The sequence below is a fragment of the Dipodomys merriami genome, unplaced genomic scaffold, assembly GCF_024711535.1.
Source record: "Dipodomys merriami isolate MVZ:Mamm:240054 unplaced genomic scaffold, mDipMer1.0.p SCAF_55, whole genome shotgun sequence".
Lineage (NCBI taxonomy): Eukaryota > Metazoa > Chordata > Mammalia > Rodentia > Heteromyidae > Dipodomys > Dipodomys merriami.
The window spans coordinates 4,621,047-4,645,427 of NW_027206124.1; the positions used below are offsets into that span (position 1 = coordinate 4,621,047).

At 44.2% G+C, this 24,381-nt stretch overlaps 1 protein-coding gene across 1 annotated transcript in view; it reads left to right on the plus strand.

Moving 5' to 3' along the window:
- The window catches only part of Mei1 (meiotic double-stranded break formation protein 1), a 62,307-nt gene extending 38,361 nt beyond the window's left edge, over positions 1 to 23,946 (plus strand). Inside the window, exons 21-32 of the mRNA XM_069999855.1 lie at positions 4,183 to 4,458; positions 7,723 to 7,888; positions 10,145 to 10,249; positions 13,342 to 13,452; positions 14,028 to 14,188; positions 17,890 to 17,971; positions 18,160 to 18,335; positions 20,897 to 20,978; positions 21,755 to 21,861; positions 22,734 to 22,865; positions 23,018 to 23,127; positions 23,803 to 23,946. Coding sequence (XP_069855956.1) covers positions 4,183 to 4,458; positions 7,723 to 7,888; positions 10,145 to 10,249; positions 13,342 to 13,452; positions 14,028 to 14,188; positions 17,890 to 17,971; positions 18,160 to 18,335; positions 20,897 to 20,978; positions 21,755 to 21,861; positions 22,734 to 22,865; positions 23,018 to 23,127; positions 23,803 to 23,848 — 1,554 coding nt within the window. The 3' untranslated portion in view covers positions 23,849 to 23,946. The remainder of the gene's footprint in view (positions 1 to 4,182; positions 4,459 to 7,722; positions 7,889 to 10,144; positions 10,250 to 13,341; positions 13,453 to 14,027; positions 14,189 to 17,889; positions 17,972 to 18,159; positions 18,336 to 20,896; positions 20,979 to 21,754; positions 21,862 to 22,733; positions 22,866 to 23,017; positions 23,128 to 23,802) is intronic.
- The last annotated feature ends 435 nt before the right edge of the window (positions 23,947 to 24,381 follow it).

Consider the following 24,381-nt stretch of genomic DNA (forward strand, 5'->3'; position numbering starts at 1 on the left):
GGAAGGAAGGAAGGAAAAGAAAACAACAGTGAGGAAAAAATGAGAAAGATTAGAAGGCAGACTAAGGTTCATTTAGCTTCTGAATATAGAGAAGCTCTGTTGTAGGTAGCTGGCTTTGGAATGGGGAGTGGAGCATTCTTTTTGGTCACTGAGGTTCTTTTTTTTTTTTTTTGGTCGGTTGTGGGACTTGAACTCTGGGCCTGGGCTCTGTCCCTCAGCTCTTCAGCTCAAGGCAAGCGCTCTACCACTTGAGCTACAGCGCCACTTCCAGTTTTCTAGTGGTTTATTGGAGATAGGAGTCTCACGGTCTTTCCTGCCCCAGGTTGGCTTTGAACCCCGATCCTCAGATCTTAGCCTCCTGAGTAGCTAGGATTACTGGCGTGAGCCACCGGTGCCAGGCTCTCACTGAGGTTCTTGATGGGTAATGGGACTGCACAGGACAGATGACCTAATATACAATCTTAAGGACTTCTTCAAGAGTCACCTGCTAGCCCCCAGGTCTTTCTTTTGCCTACATCTTTGAACTTCCCTTCCTCATTTAGTATCTTCTATGAGAAGGCTGCCTTGCTATTTTCCCTTTAAAAATTTTTGTTGTTGTTGTTATAAAGGTGATGTACAGAAGGGTTACAGTGACTAAAGTCAGGTAAAAAGTATATTTGCCTTGCTATTTTCTACTTGTGAATTCCCTTTGCACAGAAGTGAATCCACATTCAGATTTTTCCACTAATGTCTTTCACATCCCTGGGAATGTCTGCTTCTTTGTGGGCCTTGGACCTGCCATTCAGAACAGGTTTGGCAAGAGTCATTTCTTTTTTTTTTTTTTTTTTTTTGTCGGTCGTGGGGCTTGAACTCTGGGCCTGGGCGTTGTCCCTCAGCTCTTCAGCTCAAGGCGAGCGCTCTACCACTTGAGCTATAGTGCCACTTCCGGTTTTCTGGTGGTTTATTGGAGATAGGAGTCTCACGGTCTTTCTTGCCCGGGCTGGCTTTGAACCGCGATACTCAGATCTCAGCCTCCTGAGTGGCTAGGAAAGAGACATTTCTGAGATCCCTTTTTTTTTTTTTTTTTATCGATCCTGGGGCTTGAACTCAGAGCTCTGGCGCTGTCCCTGAGCCTCTTTGTGTTCAAGGCTGGTGCTCTACTACTTGAGCCACAGTGCCATTTCTGTTTTTTTTGGAGTGGTTTATTGGAGATGAGAGTCTCACAGACTTTTCTGCCAGGGCTGGCTTCGAACCACAATCCTCAGATCTTAGCCTTCTCAGTAGTTAGAATTACAGGCATGAGCCACTGGTGCATGGCTCTGGGATCACTTTTGACACTCACAATCCTTCATCTTCTGTGGAAAGCAGCAGATGGGCCATTGTATATGTGGACTCCCAGCAGCTGGAGTGTGGGTATGTCTGGGATAATGGAAATTTCAGAGTATCACACTATACCTATCCCTGGAAACATTTCCTTCTCAGCAATATTTCATTCCATTTTGATCAGCATTTCTTAAGTCTTGAATACTACTCAATGTATATGAATTTTTATTTGCTGCTTACCATTTTATCAACTCAATTAACATAAATTGTCCATTTAATAAGAGATGCCTTGTGGATCCCTGTCAATTTGGGATGAATCAAACAATTTCTCTATGCTCTGAGAGCACCAATTTGCTGGAAGATTAAAAAAGATGTTAGATAAGCCACTTCAGCATTGAGTGGTCTCCTGCAGCTGGAGGACCAGTCAAGAACCAGCAAAGCACACAGGAGTGACTGGGGGAAATGAAGAGTTAACTTTCAGGCTGAAGATAGAACATAATTTAAGATACAGATGTAAGAAATTGGGGCTGGAGATATAAATCAATGGTACATAGTATGCTTTCATCTCCAGCACCATGAAGTAGGAAGAGGGATGAAGAAGCTGCCAATTCTATTTTTTTTTTTTTTTTTTGGTCAGTCGTGGGGCTTGAACTCTGGGCCTGGGCGCTGTACCTCAGCTCTTCAGCTCAAGGTGAGCGCTCTACCACTTGAGCTTCAGTGCCACTTCCGGTTTTCTGATGGTTTATTGGAGATAGGAGTCTCACGATCTCTCCTGCCCGGGCTGGCCTTGAACCGTGATCCTCAGATCTCAGCCTCCTGAGTAGCTAGGATTACAGGTGTGAGCCACCAGCTCCCGGCTTGCCAATTCTATTGAAGGAAGGAAGCCCAGTTCAATATGCCTTAGCTAAGTTATATGGGAATAGAATGGAGAGGAGCCAAAAGGTAGCCTTAAGGTTAGTAGCATGCTTGAAAATGGAATTAAAACAATACCATTTACTATAACATCAAGAAATTAAATACTTAGGATTAAACTTAAAAATATAAAGCAATTTATACAGTAATATTTTCAAACTATTTCTGTTTAATTTTTTTCACGAAATTAAAAAGACCTAAATAAATAGGCTTCTGTGTTCATTAATCATAAGACTTAAACATGTTAAGGTGGCAGTAATCCCCAAATTGATCTATAGATTCTATGCAATCTCTCCCAGAATTCCAGCTGTTTTATTCTTTTTTTCAAAAATGAACAAGCTGGTCCAAAAATTCATTTGGAAATGAAAGGAAGCCAAATTAGGCAAAATAATCTTGAAAATTAAGAACATACTGATTTCAGCGCTCAAAGAGCTATAGTAATGTGGGATAACCGTTCAAAAATAAGTTTGTAAGACTCCATCTTAGCAAGCCTATTAGCCCAGCTATGGGGGGAGCACTAGTAGGAGAATCACAGAACAGGCTAACTTAAGCATAAATTGAGACAGTACCTTGAAAATAACCAATGTAAAAATGGGCTGCAAGTGGTAGAGTGCTTGCCTAAGAAGGATGAGGCCCCTAGTTCAATCTATAGTACTAAAGAAAATGTCAGGACAGTGTGGGATAAGTGTTCAATATAGACCAATATAATAGGAATGAGAGTCCAGAAATAAATTCATAATTTATTTTTGGTAAGAGTGAGAAAATAATTCAATAAGGGAAATAAAATCATCAAGGACAACTGGATATCTACACATAAAATAATAAAGTTGGACACTTACCTTCTATGTCTTTTTTTTTTTTTTTTTTTTTTGGTCATGGGGCTTGAACTCTGGGCTTGGGCGCTATCCCTCAGCTCTATAGCTCAAGGCCAGCGCTCTACCCCTTGAGCCACAGCGCCACTTCCAGTTTTCTAGGGGATTATTGGAGATAAGAGATTCACGGACTTTCCTTGCCTGGGCTGGCTTTGAACCGTCATCCTCAGATCTCAGCCTCCTGAGTAGCTAGGATTATAGGCATGAGCCACTGGCGCCCGGCACCTTCTATGTCTTACACAAAGACTAATTCAAATTGGGTCAAAGACCAAAATGATCAAGTTCAAACCCTAACTCTTAGAGTAGTTACGTTGCTTAGATGGTCTTCATAGGTGACAAAGTACCTGAGAAAGCAACTTCAGGGAGGAAGGCTTTTTTTGGCTCATGATTTCAGTGATTCTAGTACTAACAGAGCAGAGAAGCTCATATCATAATAGCTGGGAAACAAAGACAATGCCTGTGCTTTCTCATTTTATTCTATCTAGGCTCCTAGCTATGGAGCCTAGCTATGGAGTGGTACCACACACATGCAGACCTATCTCCCCACTTAATCTTCTCTGGAAATGTTTTTGTAGTCAAAGCCTGGAGTAATAATCTTCTAGGCACTTCTGAATCAATCAAGGTAAAAATTAAAAATATCTCTAGAGGGCTGGGAAGGTGGCTCAGTGGTAGAGCACTTGCTTGTATGCCTGAGGCCCTGGGTTCGATTCCTCAGCACTACATAAGCAAAAAGAAAAAAGCCGGAAGTGGCGCTGTGGTTCAAGTGGTAGAGTGCTAGCCTTGAGCTGAAGAGCTGAGGGACAGCGTCCAGGCTCAGAGTTCAGGCCCCACAACCGGACCCCACCAAAAAAATTTAAAAAAAAATCTCTAGACTTTGCCAAAGCGTCCATGGGGAATAAAATCAACTCCAGTTGAAAACTATTGTAAATACGGTGGGAGTTTTCTAACCAGAGTGCCTTGGGAGATAAGCCAGTGATAATCTAGTAGCTCAGTCCTGAGATGTCAGTACACTTACTCTAGTCATGTACCTTGGTTAGACAGGGGTCTCAGATCCTTTGCAAAGTGAATTTAATTCCTTTCTTTCTTTTGCCTCCAGACAGTGGTTAGTGCAATCAGAAAATTCCTAGAGAGCATCTCTGACTTGTACTTGGTCTACACTCACCACCCCTACCTGCTCAGGTTCTTCCTGGTGTATCCAGAGTTGATGAGTAGGTTTGGGCACCGTGTTCTGGAACTTTGGTTCTCCTTTGAAGGGAGCAACTATGAGGAACTGGATGATGTCCCTTTTGCTGAACAGCCCACCCTTCCTCCCAGCTTCACAGACCTGTTCCAGATACTCAGAAGCAGCCCCAGCATTCTGCTCATTTTGATGGTAGGTGACCACTCATTCATTCAGTGATGCCCAGACTTCTGTGAGACAGAAATAAGAGGCACCCATAGCTGCTTCTTTCTACTTCTGAACTTACGGCTTTCTGCATGTGAGTGGGAAATAACTTCCTATTTGTGGGTACCTGGTTTCTATGAATCCATACCCATTACTAAACCTGGTAGAAATCTATCCACTCATAGAAATGTGCCTCTCTACTCCCCAGAGGTTGTAACTATAAAATGTGGATCTTAGTCACCATTCCTTTTTACTTTTCTACCCACTCTGTCAAGGAGATTCTGCTTGATTCTGTCTTAAGATCAAAGAAGGCCTCAAGGGCATATAGACAGACATGTCTGTAGGCCCATGAGTTGACATACATGATAATATTATTCGCTCAACATACTTTTGCAGGCATAAGTAAAATTGTCGGAAACCTTAATAGTTTTTTGTGGTTTTTTCCCCCCTAGGTCCTGGGACTTGAATTCAGGGCCTGGTTGTCGTCCCTCACCTCTTCAGTTCAAGGCAAGTGCTTGAGCCATAGCACCACTTCCAGTTTTCTGGTGGTTAATTGGAGATAAGAGTTTCATGGACTTTCCTGACTGGGCTGGCTTTTAATAAAACTGTGATCCTCAGATCTCATCCTCCTGATAAACCACCAGAAAATTGGAAGAGGTGCTGTGGCTCAAGTGGTAGAGCACTAGCCTTGAGCTTAAGAGCTCAGGGACAGTGCCCAGGCCTAGAGTTCAAGCCCCACAACCGACAAAAAAAAAAAAAAGAAAAGAAATAGGAGTGATAAAAAAGAACAGCAAGGAACAAGTTTTTGTTCATGTATATAATTCATACCATTTTCTCCCTGGCTTCTGGCCACAAGAAGGGGAAAAATGTCTAAAAATAGGTGTTGGTATCAATTTCTGGCTTTGATATGGGTAATTAACAGCTGAAAACAAGGCTGTTAATTACTACTATTATCAATGGGTGGTCTTTTTTGTAGGTGGTTTTAGATGTGAAAAACAATGATGTCACAAAGCTGTTTGCTTGGCCAACTCATCCTAATAGATTCAGTCCTAAGAGAGTTTGGACAGCTGTGGATAACAGCAAATGTAGTTCTGCCAACTACCTTCCCACTTAACCCAGATGATGGAAGAAGGTACACTTTCCCCAGCTTTCACTATGAACACCAAAAGACCAAGTAGTCTCTTTCCTTTTAGACCTTTAGACCTTTTAGACCTCAGATTTCAGAGGGACTAGCTCTATGGCAGTGAGGCAGGCATGGGCCACTGAAGAAGTAAAACCAGGAAAATGGTTCTGCCTTGGCCCCTTGACCTTGAGCAGATCACTCTCCCACTCTCCCACTCCGTGAAGTAAGAGTTGGATGGAATAATATAGACGTTGTTATTGTCTTTTGAGAAAGGGTCTTGCTAAGTATCCTAGGCTGGCCTCAAACTCGATGTTTAGTTCAGGTGGGCCTTAATTTAAGATCTTCCTGCATGTATCTTCCAAGCCTGGGATGGCAGGTGTGTGCCACTGTGCTTGGTTCTGAAATGATGCAGATTTTTTCCTAGCCCTCTGTTCTGTGATCTTCTCTGCCTGGAGGTGTTTTCTGAATCATAAAAAGTGTCAGCCGTGCGCCAGTGACTCATGCCTGTAATCCTAGCTAGCTCAGGAGGCTGAGATCTGAGGATCACAGTTCAAAGCTAGCCCAGGCAGGAAGGTCCATGAGACTCTTATCTCCAATAAACCACCAGACAACTGGAAGTGGCACTGTAGCTTAAGTGGTAGAGTGCTTGCCTTGAGCTTAAGAGCTGAGGGACAGTGCCCAGGCCCAGAGTTCAAGACCCACGACCCACCAAAAAAAAAAAAAAAGTGTCAGACGTGGAATATCTCATCCCTTCACTAACACAGTATAATAGACTTTTTTTTTTTTTTTTTTGGTTGGTCATGGGGCTTGAATTCTGAGCCTGGCCACTGTCCCTCAACTCTTCAGCTCAAGGTTAGCACTCTACCACTTGAGCCACAGCACCACTTCTGGCTTTTTTTTTCTGCTTATATGGTGCCAAGGAATCAAACCCAGGGCCTCATGCATATAAGACAAGCACTCTACGTCTGAGCCACCTTCCCTTCCCAGCCCCTAGAATTTATAACTCTACTAATTTCTTATTAATTCGCTTCAGTTTCCCCATTTGAGAAATATCTGTGATACCTAATTAGAGGAGTTATTGTAAAGACAGAAACAGCATATAAACAAATGCACAGTTACTACACAAATACAACACCATACCTGCATTATTAAGCCTTCACTGAGGAGTTACTACTGATATTTTTATTTGTTTCTTCAGTATCTGCAGAAGTTTGTAAAGAGCCAAGCCAGATGCCTCTGTACCCCTATCCTTCCCTACTTCTCAGTGGTTAGCACAGCAGGATTTGTTTGCCCTGAAGTCAGGTCTCTATGTCAGGATTTCTCCTCCCTGGAGAGAGAGATTCTGTGTGTGACCTTGGATTCATAGCACCCAGTCCTAACTGGCCTAACACATTAGCTTGTCCAAAAGAATTGGTTTGTTTGAGCTGGGAGGTGCCAGGAGCTATCAGCAGTACAAGCACTGGTACAGCTTCTGACTGGTTTTGCCTTTAACATACGCTCATTAAAATAACTCTGATAGCAAAACAAAAACCAATGTCCCTTCCCATTTTCTGAATCCAAACCCTTTAATCGCTTGGGGCAGGGATAGGCAGATGCCAGGGCACAGAAGGGGCTTGACCTGGCCCTCACTTTTCCTTTCTCTGCCCTAAATCTGTCCCAGTCTATCGTTTTCCTTGCTTATGACATCTCCATTCTCTCTCCTTCTTTTCTCCCTTCTGGCACACCTCAGGTTCCCTGTCCTGAAAACAACCTTTTCCTGACCCTAATATTTTCTTTTGCAAGAAGAAGGCATCCTGAAAAGCAGGAGAGTTGGGCTTGGAGTTCAGAGACTTACATTCATCCTTTGTGTAACAAATGGCTTAAGTGGCCTTAGGCAAATCATAATCTGTTGGAACCTCTGTTCAATCTAGTTTGGGATGGAATTAGTAGAATGGCTTATTCAGAGTGCATGAGGAGTCAGTGCACCCAGCAGAGCCTTTGGTACAAAATGGGTTCTGAATAAGTAGGAGCTTACTCATTTCTGTGACACTATCATCATGAAAACTTTCCCTGTTCCTCTCTTCCTTATTTTCTAACCTGACCCAGACTGTGATACCCTCTGAATTCTGCCTTCTTTCTTTCCTGTGCAGGACCTTATCTATTCCAGCCCAGCAGACATAGCCCGCAAGGTATTGATTGTCCTGAAGACCTTCCTGAAGAAGAATGAAGATATCCAAGTAGGCAGTCTTGTCCGAGGCCACTTCCTGCTCACCCTGCAACACCTGCTGGTGGAGGATGTAGTCCTCCCTTCAGGAGGTCAGTCTCCCATGACCGGACTCACCCCCCCAAAAAAAGGGGGGGCTGGGAAGGTGGCTCAGTGCTAGAGCGCTTGCCTTGCAGGAGGTCAGTCTACAAGTGCCTTGGGGTTTTTTTTTGGGGGGGGGGTCTGGTCGTGGGGCCTGAACTCTGGGCCTGGGCGCTGTCCCTCAGCTCTTCAGCTCAAGGCTAGCGCTCTACCACTTGAGCCACGGCGCCACTTCCAGCTTTTTTCTTTTTGCTTATGTGGCGCTGAGGAATCAAACCCAGGGCCTTGAGCATGCAAGGCAAGCACTGAGCCACCTTCCCAGCCCCGCCTTGGGGATTTTTTTGACCTGAAGGCCAGCTACAGGAGTGGGCAGCTCTATCCTGGTTAGGTCAACTCTGGAAGAATTAAAGATTTTTCTGTAAAAGTAGTGTCATGCCAATGTGATACAACATGCTCAGTTTTGAGAGAGAGAGAGGGAAAGAGAGAGAGAAAGAGAGAGAGTTTAACATGAGTGGGTGTGTATGATGTATTTGTGCATGTGCCCACCCTAAGTAGCATGTGCTCAGAGCTACTTGTCACCAGAATGGCAGTCGTCAGTAGGAAGAAGAACGTGGAAATCTGGGGGAGGCTCAGGAGTTAGCAGGGGTCCTGGGAGGGGACTAGATTTGTAGTGTGTTGGAAATTCCCAGTGAGATTCAGAAGGATAGTTTCCAAATCTGGAGTTGAAGTCTAGGAGTCAAGGAAACGTTGTCTTATACAGTAATGACGAGATTGGAAATTAATAGGATTTATTTGTCTTCTATTTTTTTCTGAGCCACCCAGAAAAAGTAGGACACACATGACTCACTTAGTTGAGAATTAGGGTTTAGAGATAGATTTAAAGGCATCTAAAGGAGCTGAGTTTTTGCTCTGCAAGGAAGAACAAGACATACTTAAATAATAATAATACTTAAGAATCATAATATGGCCGAGCGCTGGTGGCTCACACCTATAATCCTTACTACTCAGGAGAATGAGATCTGAGGATTGCAGTTCAAAGCCAGCCAAGGCAGGACAGTGGGTGAGACTCTTCCCTCCAATTAACCTGAAAACCAGAAGTAGCACTGTAGCTCAAAATGGTAGAGCACTAGCTCAGAGCAAAAGAGCTCAGAGACAGAGCCCAGGCCCTGAGTTGAAGCTTCATGACTGCTAAAACAACAACAACAAAAAAACAAAAAAAACCATATGATGGAAGGAAATGTGTGGTAAGAAAGGTACTAGGTACCAGATTCATACTTAGGTTCTGCCCCTGTGTCTTAGTGTTTTCCAGCTATAACAGAATACTGTAGATGTGTGGCTCATTTTGTAACATTTTTCTAATGCAGAAGAGGCAAGAAAGGAGCTTTTTGGAATCTCCATCCCATTTGTTGGAGGCTCTGTCCTTATGCATGACCTAGTCAGCCCTTATGAAATGCCCTACCTCCTTCAAATTCACTTCACATTGGAGGTCATCATGGAAAATTGAGGAGGTCACGAACATTCAGATAATCTAACCTTCCCTTTTATTAGCTGAGTCAGAAAAGTCACTCAGCCACTGTGAGCCTCAATTTTTTAACTGAACAATAGGACTAAGAATTCTGTTTTTTTTTTTTTTTTTTTGTCTGGTTGTGGGGCCTGAACTCTGGGCCTGGGCGCTGTCCCTCAGCTCTTCAGCTCAAGGCTAGTGCTCTACCACTTGAGCCACAGTGCCACTTCCAGCTTTTTTCTTTTTGCTTATGTGGTGCTGAGGAATCAAACCCAGGGCCTCAGGCATGCAAGGCAAGTGCTCTACCACTGAGACACCTTCCCAACCTGGACTAAGAATTCTTGTTTCATGTGCGAGTCGTTTTTCCTTGGTGCTGGAGATTAAATCCCAGGGCATCATGCTTGCTAGGCCAGTGTTCTATAACTCGAGTTTCACTCTTAGCCCTTTTGATTTTATTTTGTGTTTGACATAGGTTCTAGCTAACGTTATCCAGGCTGGCCTCAAACTCAATCTGCTTGCTTCTTTCTCCCAAGTAATAAATTTCAGACATAGGCCATTATACACTGTGACTTTCGATGGACTTAGGTAAAATAGAGAATTCCTGATAACAATCTGGAGTTTGTGTTCAGTGTACCAGTTAACTCTGTATTCCACAAAGAAGGAAGGAGATAGGAAACGGGGTAAATTCCTCATCCCTTTGGAGATAGAGAACTCAGATGCTCTGTGTCCAGGCTCCCTGACCAGCTATCCATGTTCTTCACAGTCTCAGAGAACTTGTCACTGCTGCTGAACCTCCTGTCACTGGTACAACTGAGGACTGAGTCAAAACAAGAACTGGACAGCATGGCCATGAAACTCCTTCACCAAGGTATTTTGGCTTCTTCAGAAAGTGCCCATGGACCAAGGGCTGATGTGTGGTGGAACCCAGTACTGCTAGTGTTTCTTCATTTTTCTACTCTTTTACCCTTTTGGAAGAAGATGGGGGTTCATTTTGTCCTCCAGGGCTGAGAGATCTCTTAAAATTTCCTTTGCTTGTTGCCAACAAGTGTTTGAAAAACCTCCCCACAACACCTCCTCAAAATCAGAGTGTGACAGGCACACGCCATGGAGTCCAAAAGACCTCTTGTAGTAACTTTGCCTGTACCAAACCTAGATTCCTCACAGGTAAGATATAACAGTATTTCCTAGCTTAGGGTTCAGATAGGAATATGTAATCTGGTAGATGTGGAATGTCCATATAGTACCTGTATCAGTTCGTGTTTCCTGGCACTAGGACAGCTTTCTATGTCATCCCACTGCTGACCCAGCTGACCCCACTGTTCTCTAGGCACCTTTCCTTCCCACACACCAGACCTTGTTGTGACCTTTCCATTGCTTATCCATGTAGTCGCTATTTCATAGGCAGTGCCTGTAGAAAGAATTATTGAAGGAAGATTGAAAGGGCAAGGAAAAATGTTTTCAAAATGTATGCACTTAGGTTCTTTGGCCATAGGTGAGAATGAGTAGCTTTCCTCACCTAGAGTCCAAACCTTGAGGGATCAATACAGGCTCAGAGAGGACCTCTGGGGACTTCATACCCTGCCTCTGCTCAGTGCTGATTATTACTGTCAGATCAAGGTTGACATCAAGCTAGAGAGCGATCTGTATGTGATAAAAATCAACCTGGAATGGAGCTGGGAAGGTGGCTCAGTGGCAGAGTGCTTGCCTTGCATGCCTGGGGCCCTGGGTTTGATTCCTCAACAGAAAAAGCTGGAAGTGGCACTGTGGCTCAAGTGGCACTGTGACCTAGCCTTGAGCTGAATTGCTGAGGAACAGTGCCCAGGCCCAGAGTTCAGGCCCCATGACTGACAAAAAAAAAATCAACCTGGAAGAGCTTCTGACAAGCTGGGTGTCAGCGCCTCATGCCTGTAATCCTAGCTGAGGATTGAGGTTTTAAAGCCATCCCCAGCAGGAAAGTCTAGGTGCCAGTGCCTCACGTCTGTAATCCTAGCTGGGGATTGAGGTTTTAAAGCCATCCCCACCAGGAAAGTCCATGAAGCTCTTATCTCCAACTAACCACCAAAAAACCAGAAGTGCAGCTGTTGCTCTAGTGGAAGAGAGCCAGTCTTGAGCAGGAAAAGCTAAGGGGCAGCATTCATGGGCTAAGGTCAAACTCCATTATTGGCACCAAAAAAAAGCTTCTGACAAGGAGTAACAGGATGAAACCTGAATGTGAAATGTAGTGCACACTCACATTCTTGAGTACTTGTATTTGAAAACACTGGTGCAGAGGACTTTGCTTAAGGGGTAAACATGTTGGTAGGGGGAAGGGAAACCTGCTTGTCCAGCTGACAACAAGACAAATCAGTTTGATGTGATGTGGCTGCCAAAAAGAGCCTTGGGTAGGTTTTATATTGTTATAGAGAGAGTGACGATTCCTTGGAGAAGAAGATGTTCTGTTGCTGTCTGTTCTTCAGTGTCATAACTGCTCTATTGGGGAGTGCAGAAGAGTCAGCCAATCTGGAGAGGTTATAGGAACTTCACTGGGGAGTTAAAGTTTGACCTGAATCTTCTTTATTTTTATTTTTATTTTTTTTGGCAGCACTAGGTTTTGAACCAAGAGCTTTGAGCTTGCTTGCAGGCATTATACCACTTTAACCATACATACCCCTAGCCCTTTTTGTGTGTTTGTTTAAATTTTTCAGACAGGGTCTTTGAGTTTTTTCTTGGGAACAGCCTTGAACCATCATCTTCCTACCTAAACTTCCCAGTAGCTGGGATTATAGGGGGACATCACTCTGCCTGATTTATTGGTTGAAATAGCATTTTACTAACCTTTTTCCCAGGCTGGTCTGGGCTCACAATTCTGATCTTTCCCTCCTGAGTAAGCTGGGATTATAAGCATATACCACCATACCTGTCTTTGGTTTTTTAGACAAGGGGATTACATATAGCCCAGGTTGACATTGAACTAAGAGTTGACCTGACTCATCCTCCTGAGTGCTAGGAAAATTGGCCTGAGCTGAATCTTGATTATCGAATGAGAGTTAAAGAACTAGCCAGAAGGAGGTGGTACAAGAAAGAGAATACAGCCAGTGGGTGTGATGGAACATTCCTATAATCCTAGCAGTAACAAGGCTTAGCTATGAGGAACCTAAATTCAAGGATAGCCTGTGCTACATAGTATTACACTGTCTCAAAAATAAAAAAAGAGAAGAAACAGGGATGAGGAGATAATATGGCCAAGGTAAGGAATGGCATATCCACCACCATCACAGGGTTCCATTGGAAAACTGGATGATCTAGGGCCACCTGCTAAGGTAGCATATTGGCCTAGATGACTTCTGAGGCCCTTTGCATCCTGAAGTCTGTGGTGTCATATGCCCTTGACCAGCTTAAATCACTTTGTTTGGGAACAACTACTGTCTGTTCTGGTTGCTGTGATTCTGTGGGCTACTTATATGGTTAGACCAGATGGAGGGTCTGAATGTGCCTTCAAGTTAGCACATGGGTGCCATGTCAGGGGCACTTCATTTGGGCATGCTTTCCAAGACTGACATTTTGAAATTAGTTAGGTGTAGGCTTTCATCTAGAGAAGTGTGCATGCTGGTGTGTTGTTGAGCCCATAGACTGCTATGCCATAGGGTCACCTGGAAACTCTTGGTTTCTCTTTCCTTCCTTCCTTCTTTCTTTCTTTTCTTCTCTCTCTCCCCCCTCTCTTTTTCTTCCTCTCTCTCTTTTTCTTCCTCTCTCTCTTTTCTTTATTTTCTTGCCAGTTCTGGGGCTTGAACCCAGGGACTGGGCACTGTCTCTGAGCTTCTTTTGCTCAAGGCTAGCATTCTACCACTTGAGCCACAGCACCACTTCTGGCTTTTTCTGTTTATGTGGTACTGAGGAATTGAACCCAGGGCCTCAGGGATGCTAGGTTAGCACTCTACCACTAAGCCACATTCCCAGCCCAGGAACTCTGGTTTCTTGCAGTGAGCAAACTGTGTGGGAAGTGCAGCCCCTCTGACGTGGACATTCTACAACCTTCCTTCAACTTCTTGTACTGGAGCCTTCATCAGACTACGCCCAGCAGTCAGAAAAGAGGTACAGGGACCCAGGCAGACATGGTGAAGAGAACAATGGGCAGTGTTAGGGGCCCTTACTTCTTTCAATTGTTTTTTTGGTTTTTTTTTTTGGTTGGTCAAGGGGCTTGAACTCTGGGCCTGGGTGCACATGTCCCTCAGCTCTTCAGCTCAAGGCTAGTGCTCTACCACTTGAGCCACAGCACCACTTCTGGTTTTCTGGTGGTTAATTGGAGATAAGAGTCTCACGGACTTTCCTGCCCCTGCTGGTTTTGAACTGCGATCCTCAGATCTGAACCTTCTGAGTAGCTAGGATTACAGGTGTGAGTCACCAGCACCCAGCTCAATTGTTTCATCTTAAAAAAAAAAAAAAGAAAAAAAGAAAACAACTAAGGATTCATGTGAGGCTAGTGGTCATGGGTCCACTCAGGTGCTGATAACCTGTGTTCTGATGATGCTGGGACTCTTAGGGCCTCATGCTATTTCTTTGTGTTTGTTTTTGTATGCTTGAAGTTCTACTAGATACTGGGCATATGCAAGCACTGAGCTCAGGTTTCTATGTAACTATGTGGCCCTTGCCATAATCTTCCTCTGTAGTTGCAGCTGTGCTACTGAGCTGCACGGACTTGATAGAGCTTCTAGAGAAGATGCTGGCACTCACCTGGACAGAGATGGACTCTCCCAGAAACCCGCTGCTCTGCTCTGCATGGCTACTCACTGCTTCCTTCTCTGCCCAGCAGCACCATGGCAATTTAAAGGTTGGTCCTCAACTCTATGGTTTTGGGGCATGAGATGGCACTCAAAGAAGTGATAACAAAAATTTGTGAGTTCTGGCCTTAGCTTTGTGGCATATTAGCTTTGTGACCATGGCAACATGTTTATTTTGAATATTAGCTTTCTTACTTACAAAATGAGGAAAACATCCAAGGTTGTTGTAATGTTAATTTAAATTAACCCTTTTTTGTTTTTTGTTTTTTGGGTTTTTGATATATGGTTCTCACTATATAGTTCAAGCTGGTCTTGTCCTGATCCTTCTGCCTCAGCCTCCCAAGTTCTGGATTACAGACATGTGCCACCATACCCACCATACCCACCATACTACATTAATCTTTTTAATATTCATAGATCACCTACATGCCAGGCTATATTCCTATAGAGGAATAAAAAAATGAATGCAGCTTTGCCCTGCCCTTATAGAACTTATAGTCTGAACAGTCTTAAAGTAAGATTGCATCCAGCAAAGATATTGGAAAAGGCACTTGAGCATAGTATGTGCAGTCACTGAGCCTGCACAAATTTAGGATATAGGATACATAAGCTGAAAAGCACTGAGGTGTTCTATGTGGCTAGAATACGAAGATGAATGAAGTAGATTAGATTAGATAGTCAGGCAGGGCCTAACCTATAACCTCAAAGTATCCAGTGGCAAGCTATGGAGTGTCACATGTGGTTAGCTGTCATTGCAGTTGTTGGAGAAGGTGATGCAGGAAATAGAAGAGCAGAAGACATATCCAGTGGATAGAACACCTCCTTTTCTCCTATTCCTCCCCCGTAGGACCTTGTCACCACAGTACCCTTCATGTGCTCCCCTGTGGATGATGTCAGAAATCTCTTGTGTTCCTCTGGATAGAGACCATCTTCTAGCTTCTACGATAGTCTTACATTGTGCCCAGCATTGTGCCAGTCTAATGATGAGCACATAGCTCATTTGGTAGACGTTAAAGCACTTTTGACCTTGGGCTCCTATAGCAGATCTGTGCATGTAGTTTGTGGTTGGTTTGTAGCAGGAACTTTCCCTGATTTTCTGTATGAGGATGTTGGGCCCACTTCTACAGTGACCTGCCCAAGCAGAAATTAGCATCCTGATGTTAGCTAGCTGTGTCCTGTCCTCACCTTATAACTAATCAACTGCCGTGTCTGTGTGTGTGTGTGTGTGTGTGTGTGTGTGTGTGTGTGTGTGTGTGTGTGTGTGTGTGTGATCAACTGCCGTGTCTCTGTGTGTGTGTGTGTGAGATCAACTGCCGCGTCTCTGTGTGTGTGTGTGTGTGTGTGTGTGTGTGTGTGTGTGTGTGTGTGTGTGTGTGTGTGTGTGTGTGTGTGTGTTGGAGGTGTGTTTGCGCTCTTGAACTCAGGGAATAGGTGCTGTCCCTGAGCTTTTCTTGCTTATAGCTAACATTCTACCACTTGAGTATAGCTCCTTCTAGCTTTTTTGGTAGTTGATTGGAGATAATAGTCTCAGTCATTCCTGCCTGGACTGCCTTTGAACTGTGATCCTCTGATCTCAGCTCCTGAGATCAGAGCCACCATCACCCTGATTATTTTTAATATTTTTGGGAAAGTTTGAGATTTGTAGAAAGGTAAGCAAATAGTACAGAGTTCCCATATAGGCTTATACATAGTTTCCTCTGTTATTCACATCTTCTATTATCATGATATCTCTCTACCTTTTTTTACAACTTGGCTTTTCTGCTTAGAATCTGATTCTTCTGTCAACATAGAATTTTAAGGAAGTGCTTTGTTAAAGCCTGTGACAAAGCCCCCAAGTTCTGGTTGAGCTCAGGGCAGACACAGCTTGGAACCTGCCACCTCTGCTAGCCCCTCAGTTTGGATGTTGCTTGACATTAGTGCATGTTTACTGAAGCTGATGCTCAGCTATCCCTCACAATAGCTCTGATGGCAGTGAAAACAGGTGGTGTTCTTTTCATTTTTTAATAAGTTTTTTATTGTGAAAATACTGTACAGAGGAATTACAGCTACATGAACAAGGCAATGAGTACATTTCTTATCAAGCATTGTTGCCTCCTCCTTTGTTATTCCCCTACCATCCCTTCCCTCCCACCTCCACAACTACATTCTCCCCTACCCCTCACCCCACACCTAAATTGTAAAGTTTGTTTTTCAACATAGTGTCTTATACATCTCATTGTTGCAATGGATCAACCTGTATCCCTATTTAAACATTTTGTTTTTTCCCTTCCCCTCCCCAAATTTTATACCATCAGATACAGTGAAAATGGGTTATACCATGGGGGAGGAACATACAAATCAGCAAAAAAAATCATATGGTATATTATAAATACACTGGAAACAATAGCAAGAAAGAAAAAACCACTTGTGTTCCTATCTTGGGGTTCATGTCGCTTAACTTCATCTTATCTGGTCATATGTACATAGCTTTTGACCTTTTCTGCTTGTCCCAGACATATACTAGTTATTGCAAATAAGGGAAACCATGGGACCTATGTTTCTTTGGGCTTGGCTTACTTCACTTAATATAATTTTTTCCAAGTCTTTCCATTTCCTTGCAAATGGGCGATGTCATTCTTTCTGATGGAGGCATAGAATTCCAGTGTGTGTGTGTGTGTGTGTGTGTGTGTGTGTGTGTGTGTGTGTGTGTGTGTGTGTGTGTGTGTGTGTGTGTGTGTGTGTGTGTGTAAACACACTACATTTTCTTGATCCATTCATCTACTATAGGGCATCTGGGTTGGTTCCATAGAATTCCAGTGTGTGTGTGTGTGTGTGTGTGTGTGTGTAAACACACTACATTTTCTTGATCCATTCATCTACTATAGGGCATCTGGGTTGGTTCCATATCTCAGCTATGGTAAATAATGCTGCAATAAACATAGTTGTTCTGGTAGCTTTAGTATGGTCCTATTTGTGATCATTTGGGTGAATGCCCAAAAGTGGGATTTCTGGGTCACAGGGGAGCTCTATGTGGAGTTTTTTGAGGAACCTCCATACTACTTTCCAGAGTGGTTGAACAAGTTTACACTCCCACCAACAATGCAGTAGGGTTCCCTTCTGGCCACATCCCCTCCAGCATCTCTTTTCATTTCATAGATGAAGAAAGTGAGGCAGGCTGAAGCAGGTATAATGACGTGCCCGCTGATGCATGGAAGAGCTAGGATTTTTATTTTGCCTTTCTGACTCCAGTGAGGTGAATGAATGTTGAGTACAGACAAAGACTGAAGCAAAGATGGGAAAGGGGAGCTGGGAAGGTGGCTCAGTGGCAGAGTGCTTGCCTTGCATGCATGAGGCCCTGGGTTCGATTCCTCAGCATCACATAAGCAGAAAAAGCCAGAAGTGGTGCTGTGGCTCAAGTGGTGAGCTGAAGAGCTGAGGGACAATGCCCAGGCCCTTAGTTCAGGCCCCATGACAGAAAAAAAAATAAAGATGGGAAAGATTGGGGAAGGCTCCCTGGAGAGGAGGCTATTGGGAGGAAATTTGCAGAAGAGTTAGTTGTGTAGGTACAAGCTCATTTCTCATCACACTGTTGAAAATGGGACTGGATAGGCTCAGAAGACTCTGTGGCCTCCTCTGTCCCCCTGTCCCCTCTTGATGAAGCAGGTATGTGGCAGATTGTGGCAAAAAAAAAAAAAAAAGATATGGGATCAGGCTATTTTTTCACATGACTTCTGGAACATGGGACTTAGTCTTTTACCTCTTGCTCTCCCAGGTTCACCAGACACTGTCCGTGGAACTGGACCAAATACTGAAAGCTCTTAGCTTTCCCAACAAAAAGGTTGCGCTGCTCCTAGGTATGGGCTCCAGAGTTTCTGATGAAAGAAGGAAAGCCTCTAGATTCTGAGATAAGACCACTTACCCAGACCAGCCCATGGGTACCCCAATCTATTTCATCACTATGGTCTCCCTGCCCCCATGACAGAGCTGGGTGGGAGATGGAGGAGGAGGCAGGAACTGAATGTGTAGATTCTCCTGTTTTCAGCTGCCATCTTAAACTTCCTGCGGACAGCCCTGCAACAAAACTTTTCCTCTGTCCTGGTGGCCTTGGTGCACTCAGGGTCCCACCCACCAGCAGCCCCTGAGAACAGTGTCCTAGCTCCACTGGAAGCATCAGAAGTGCTGTCTCTGGTCGTTGGGCTACAGAACCTTCTGGTTCAGGTAAGGACCTTGCTGAGTGGACTCCTGAGAGTAGGAACTGATTCTTCCAGAACAACAACAGCCTATCAGTGGCCCAGTGGTGCCATGAGGGCCTAGAGGGTGATTGGTTGAGAGGTAAAGCTGCAAGAACAGAAACAAAGCTTAAGTTGGCCCCTGGAAAGTCCAGGCGTGACTACTGGCTTCAGACTTAACTTTATATCTGCACTTATCAAGATTAAATTTCCCAGGGTCACACATACTATAAGAGATTAAGCATAGATTCAGACCATATCTTTAACTACCAGACTGATGGTCTTCCAAAGAATAGCATGTGGGAAAAGCATATGATTTTTGTTTGTTTGCTTTTAGCTTTTCAAGAAATCTGCTTAAGGATACAAAATTAACTCAGAAAAATCAGTAGCTTTTCTGAATACCAATAATGGGAAATCAGGAAAACAATGCCATTTGCAATAGCCTCAAAAAATATTTAGGAATAAACCTAACCAAGGAAGTGAAGGACCACTATAGCAAAAGCTATAAAATTCTGAAGAAGGAAGTAGCACTGTGGCTCAAAGTGGTAGACTGCTAACCTTGTAGATTTAAAACAAGCAAAAATAACCAAATTGCTTTCCAAAATGGCGATACCATTTTATGAAAATTTTAGTTTCTCCATATTCTCCCAACATTTGGTTTTGTCAGTCTTTTTTATTTTTAGCTAATGGTAGGTATGTAGTTTTATCTTGTGGTTTTAATTTCTATTTCCCTAATGACTGATAGATTTGTTTCATCATTTAGAACACGAAATTTTATTTCATGAAAGGTTTTGCTGTTTTTTTGTTTTTTTTGGTCTGGTTGTGGGGCTGGGCTCTGTCCCTCAGCTCTTAACCTCAAGGCTAGCACTCTACCACTTGAGCTACAGCACCACTTCCGGCTTTTTTCTTTTTGCTTATGTGGTGCTGAGGAATCAAACCCAGGGCCTCATGCACGCAAGTCAAGCGCTGTACCACTGAGCCACCTTCCCAGCCCAGGTTTTGCTGTTTTTAAAAGTGGGTAAGGGGCTAGGAAGGTGGTTCTGTGGTAGAGTGCTTGTCTTGCATGCATGAGGCCCTGGGTTCCATTCCTCAGCACCATATAAGCAGAAAAAACCAGAAGTAGTGCTGGGGCTCAAGTGGTAGAGCACTTGCCTTGAGCTGAAGAGCTGAGGGACAGTGCCCAGGCCCAAAGTTCAGGCCCCATGACCAGCCCAAAAAAAAAAAAGTGGGTAAAATGCCGGATGCCAGTGGCTCATGCCTGTAATCCTAGCTACTCAGAATGCTGAGATCTGAGGATTGCAGTTCAAAGCCAGCCCAGGCAGGAAAGGCATGAGATTTCCAGTTAACCACCAGAAAACCAGAAATGGTGCTGTGGCTCAAGTGGTAGAGCACTAGCCTTGAGCTGAAGAGCTCCGGGACAGCTTACAGACTGAGTTCAAGCCCCATGACCAAAACAAAACAAAACAAAAAAAATGGGTAAAACTCATGGGGTTAGTCAGTGATATGTTCCAGTGACTAAATCTATGAACCTGAGTCCATTTCCTTTTCTAAAACAGAAAACTTTTAGGAAAGACAAGGCAAAGGTGCCAGTGGCTCACACCTGTTATCCTAGCTATTCAGGAGGCTGAGATCTGAGGATCACAGTTCAAAGCCAGCACGGGCAGGAAAGTCTGTGACACTATTTATTTATTTATTTATTTATTTATTTATTTATTTGTTGTTGGTCATGGGGCTTGAACTCTGGGCCTGGGCGCTGTTCCTTACCTCTTCAGCTCAAGGTGAGCACTTTACTGCTTGAGCCACAGTTCCACTTTCAGGTTTATTGGAGATAAGAGTCTCATGGAAGCCGGGTGCCGGTGGCTCATGCCTGTAATCCTAGCTGCTCAGGAGGCTGAGATCTGAGGATCGTGGTTCAAAGCCAGCCCTGGCAGGAGAGACCATGAGACTCCTATTACCAATAAACCACCAAAAAACCGGAAGTGGCACTGTAGCTCAAGTAGTAGAGCGCTCGCCTTGAGCTGAAGAGCTGAGGGACAGAGCCCAGGCCCAGAGTTCAAGCTCCATGACCAACCAAAAAAAAAAAAAAAAAAAAAAGAGAGTCTCATGGACTTTCCTTCCCAGGCTGGCTTTGAACCGTGATCCTCAGGTCTCAGCCTCCTGAATAGCTAAGATTATAGGGCTGAGCCACCAGCACCCAGCCTCGTGAGACTTATCTCCAATAAGCCACCAGAAAACCGGAAGTGGCGCTGAGGCTCAAATGATAGAGCATTGACCTTGAGCTGAAGAGCTAAGGGATAGCGCCCAGGCCCAGAGTTCAAGTCCCATGACCAAAAAAAAAAAAAAAAAGACAAGTCACCTAGTATAAGCACCATGCTCTGTATGTGGGTGAGAGATAGTGCCAACCAACATATCTTGATTATCTACAAGGCCATACTCCTAATCGTGAAGTTCTGATATCAAATAATTCTGAAAGAAAGTTTTCTTAGTGAACATTAAAACTTTCTGCTAGTGAAATTGACCCTAATTTCTACTAATTTGTTTGTTTTACAGAAGGACCCTCTATTGTCCCAAGCCTGTGTTGGCTGCCTGGAGGCCTTGCTTGACTACTTGAATGCCCGGAGTCCAGACTTAGGTAAAGTGTTCCCCATTGTGATCTTTCCACAAGGAAGATTGGAGGGAACCAGCCCTCACCTTACTGCTCCCAGGCTTCCATTCCTACCCACTGTGTGATTCAGACTTACCCTACTTTTTTTTTTTTTTTTTTTTTTTTTGCCTTACCCTACTTTTTTTTTTTTTTTTTTGCCATTACTGGAGCTTGAATTTAGGGTCTTGCAATCTCACACAGCTTTTCCTGCTCAAGGCTGGCACTTTACCACTTGAACCTCACCTCTACTTCTGGCTTTGTGCTGGTTAATTGTCGGTAAGAGGCTGACCAGGTTGGCTTTGAACATTGATTCTCAGATCTCATTTTTCTGAGTAGCTAGTATCATAGGCATGAGCCACTAGGGTCTAGCTTACTTAACTGTGGCATGCTGACCCATGGGCTATGTAGTCAGGTATTTGAGAAGTGGTTAGACATGCTCAGTTGTTAAGAGTTCATTTTAGATTAGAGGAAAAGAAAGAGTTCTAGACTAGGAATCAGGACCCTTTATGTACAGATCAGGTTATCAAGGTTCAAGAGCCCTTCCTTCTGTCTGCCTCCCATAATCATGGTGTATATAGTTCATTGAGCCAGCATAGGTGGTAGAAGCCTATGGAAGGAAGAAACCTGGGGTCAGCCTATCCAATATCCTACTCATAGCTGGCAGCTCTCTTTTTGAGCCAATAGGAGAAGCTCTTCTTCAGCCATGTGCCCTAAAGCCTTTGGAAAAGCACTACTAAACACCTGGGGACTGGTGTTTCCTACAGCACTCCATGTGGCCTCCCAACCTTGGAATCGATTTTTGCTCTTCACTCTCTTGGATGCTGGAGAGAATCCCTTTCTCAGACCTGAGATACTGAGGCTTATAACGCTGGTAAGTGCAAGTAGCATAGTCCTATGGTCTAAGGAGTGTTAGGAGCCTGAATGGTGCTGAAAAGGCCCAGGAAACAATACTTCAGGTCACCCTAACTCTGAAAGGAGGTGGAGAGGCTGAATGGCCTTTACCCTATAGAAGTTCTGCTTGGAGAATTATTTAAATGTTCACAGGTCCTTATCCCAGGAGACTTGCACACCTCATATTTCTCTTATGAAATATTGACCAGAGTTTACTGCCACATGCCAGGCCTACTAGGTACTGAAGGTGTAGAAGAGCCAAATGCTCTGCTTCTAAGGTTCCTTTAGTCTAGAGGAGACAGACAAATCAATAGTTAAATATGATATTCTGAGCAGTAGAATGGAGAGGATGCTGAGTTTGCCACATAGTAAATGCCTGCTCTTTAAAGAACAAAGCAGGCAACCTATAAATTATACTGAAATGAACCCACAGATAGATCCATTGTTGGTATGGGAACACAGAAAAAAGAGTAACTACTTCTGTACAAGGAAGGCAATGTTTCAGCGGAGGCTTGAAGAGTTAGTAGTGAGGAGGAAGGTATTCCAGGTAGTAAAGTGAGAATGATTGCTGTTAGAGCACATGGTGGTGGTTATGGAACTGTGCACGGTTCATCTTAGCCATGAGTGTGCAGTGCATGACGGGAAGGAGGAAGCCAGCGCTGAAGGAATCAGTAAGGCCAGCTTTCTCAGGATCTCACTCTGTGTCATATATGTCATTTTTCTTTGATACCTTGAAGACAGGGTTCTGTGGGCTTTAGAACAGTGTTCCCAGCCCAGAGCTGAGCACAACAGGGCACAGGAACTGGCATCTCTTCCAATCACTTAATATTTGGACTTCTCTTTCTGGACCAGTTTGTGCGGTACCAGAGCAGCAGTGTCTTCTCTCATGAAGAGGTGGGTCAAGTTTTGGAAGCGGCAGTTTTGGCGGACTTTTCTACCCTCTCAAATACCACAATCCGGGCTCTACGTAACTTCTTCCTGCAGGTGGGTAGAAAGAGGCAACATGAAGCCCTTATAAGACTAGACTTTCATGAGGACCTTCTCCATGGCGGGTGGAAGTTTTGGCCACAAGTGCCATTCGGAAATCAGGAGTTCCAGAAGTGGGACGTTAGAGAGGACCTACTTTCTTCACTCAGGTGCAGAGCATGGGCCTTCTGACTGACCTCAACACAGCCCAGACCCTGCAGGCCTCCCTGGAGGGATGTTCCCCTAGTACCTTTTCTGCCCAGCCTCTTCAGGACATGCTGTATCCTTTCTTGCATCTGGGAGCATTGGCCTGAGCAAGGTCACTCAGGCTATGGATGCTGTGGCATCTTAGCCCAATTAGAGAGGACTGATGACTAGTGAGTCCTTTAGAAAGCCCTTGATTGAGGCTGGTCATAGTGGTGCCTGCCTAATTCAAGCACTTAGGATGCTGAGACAGGGGAATTGGGAGTTTATGTCCAGAGCAGCCTGGGCTATGTAGCCAGTTACCATGCATCATAGACATTGGTGTGTGGGGAGGGTTGAAGGAACTTCCTACCCAATACTGTTGCCTCCCTTTCTCCCCCTTCCTAACTCAGGTGTTCAGATGTCAACTTTGGAATCTACACAGCTATTTTTCAGGAGCATCTTATTTTTTTATTTTTTTGCCAGTCCTGGGGCTTGAACTCAGGGCCTGGGCACTGTCCCTTAGCTTCTTTTTGCTCAAGGCTAGTGCTCTACCACTTGAGCCACAGCACCACTTCCAGCTTTTTTTGTTTATGTGGTACTGAGGAATCGAACTCAGGGCTTCATGTATGCAAGCACTCTTCCACTAAGCCACCTTCCCAGCTCGAGCATCTTATTTTTGTCTGTTTGTCCTCTTGGGGCCCTGAAAGTGTGATTCTCTCCCACTGTGGTGGACCCATCTCTCGTGTTTTCCTCTCATGTATGGTATCAGCTGCCTGGGAGGGGTAGCTGTATCCCTGTCCCACATCAGAGACTGAGCCTCATGACTTAAGAGATCCAGAAACTAAGAGCCATAAGACCTGCAGACAAAGGGCATAATTGTTGCAGAGATGGATGACAATCTCAGCCATGCATCTGGGACCATATACTCCATTGTGGAAATGGAATCCAGAAATAAAATGATACACTCACACACCTTTGTGGGCTCTCACTCTACACTCATCTTATTTCCTTGGGGTCAGTTTCTTAGCCAGTAAGAGAGTGGGCTGTCTCAGCAAGTGATGAGATGAATCACTTCAGGGAAACAGCAGATGTGTTATGGCAACACTACCTAAATAAAACTAGTGTCTCACCATCCTTAGGGCTGGGAGGACAATGGAAGGCCTTAGAATTGGAGCTGCTGGTAGCTAAAAGTGAAGGTGGAGGAAGGTATGATTACAAGGCTAGGAAAGCTGAATATGTTTCAGCCTAGCTAGCAGATGAAAACTTCCCTGGATGCAGCCTTCCCTGGCTAAAGTGGGTCCCCTTTGTTCCTTTCCCTCACAGTTTGTTTACATACCCATATAAGCAG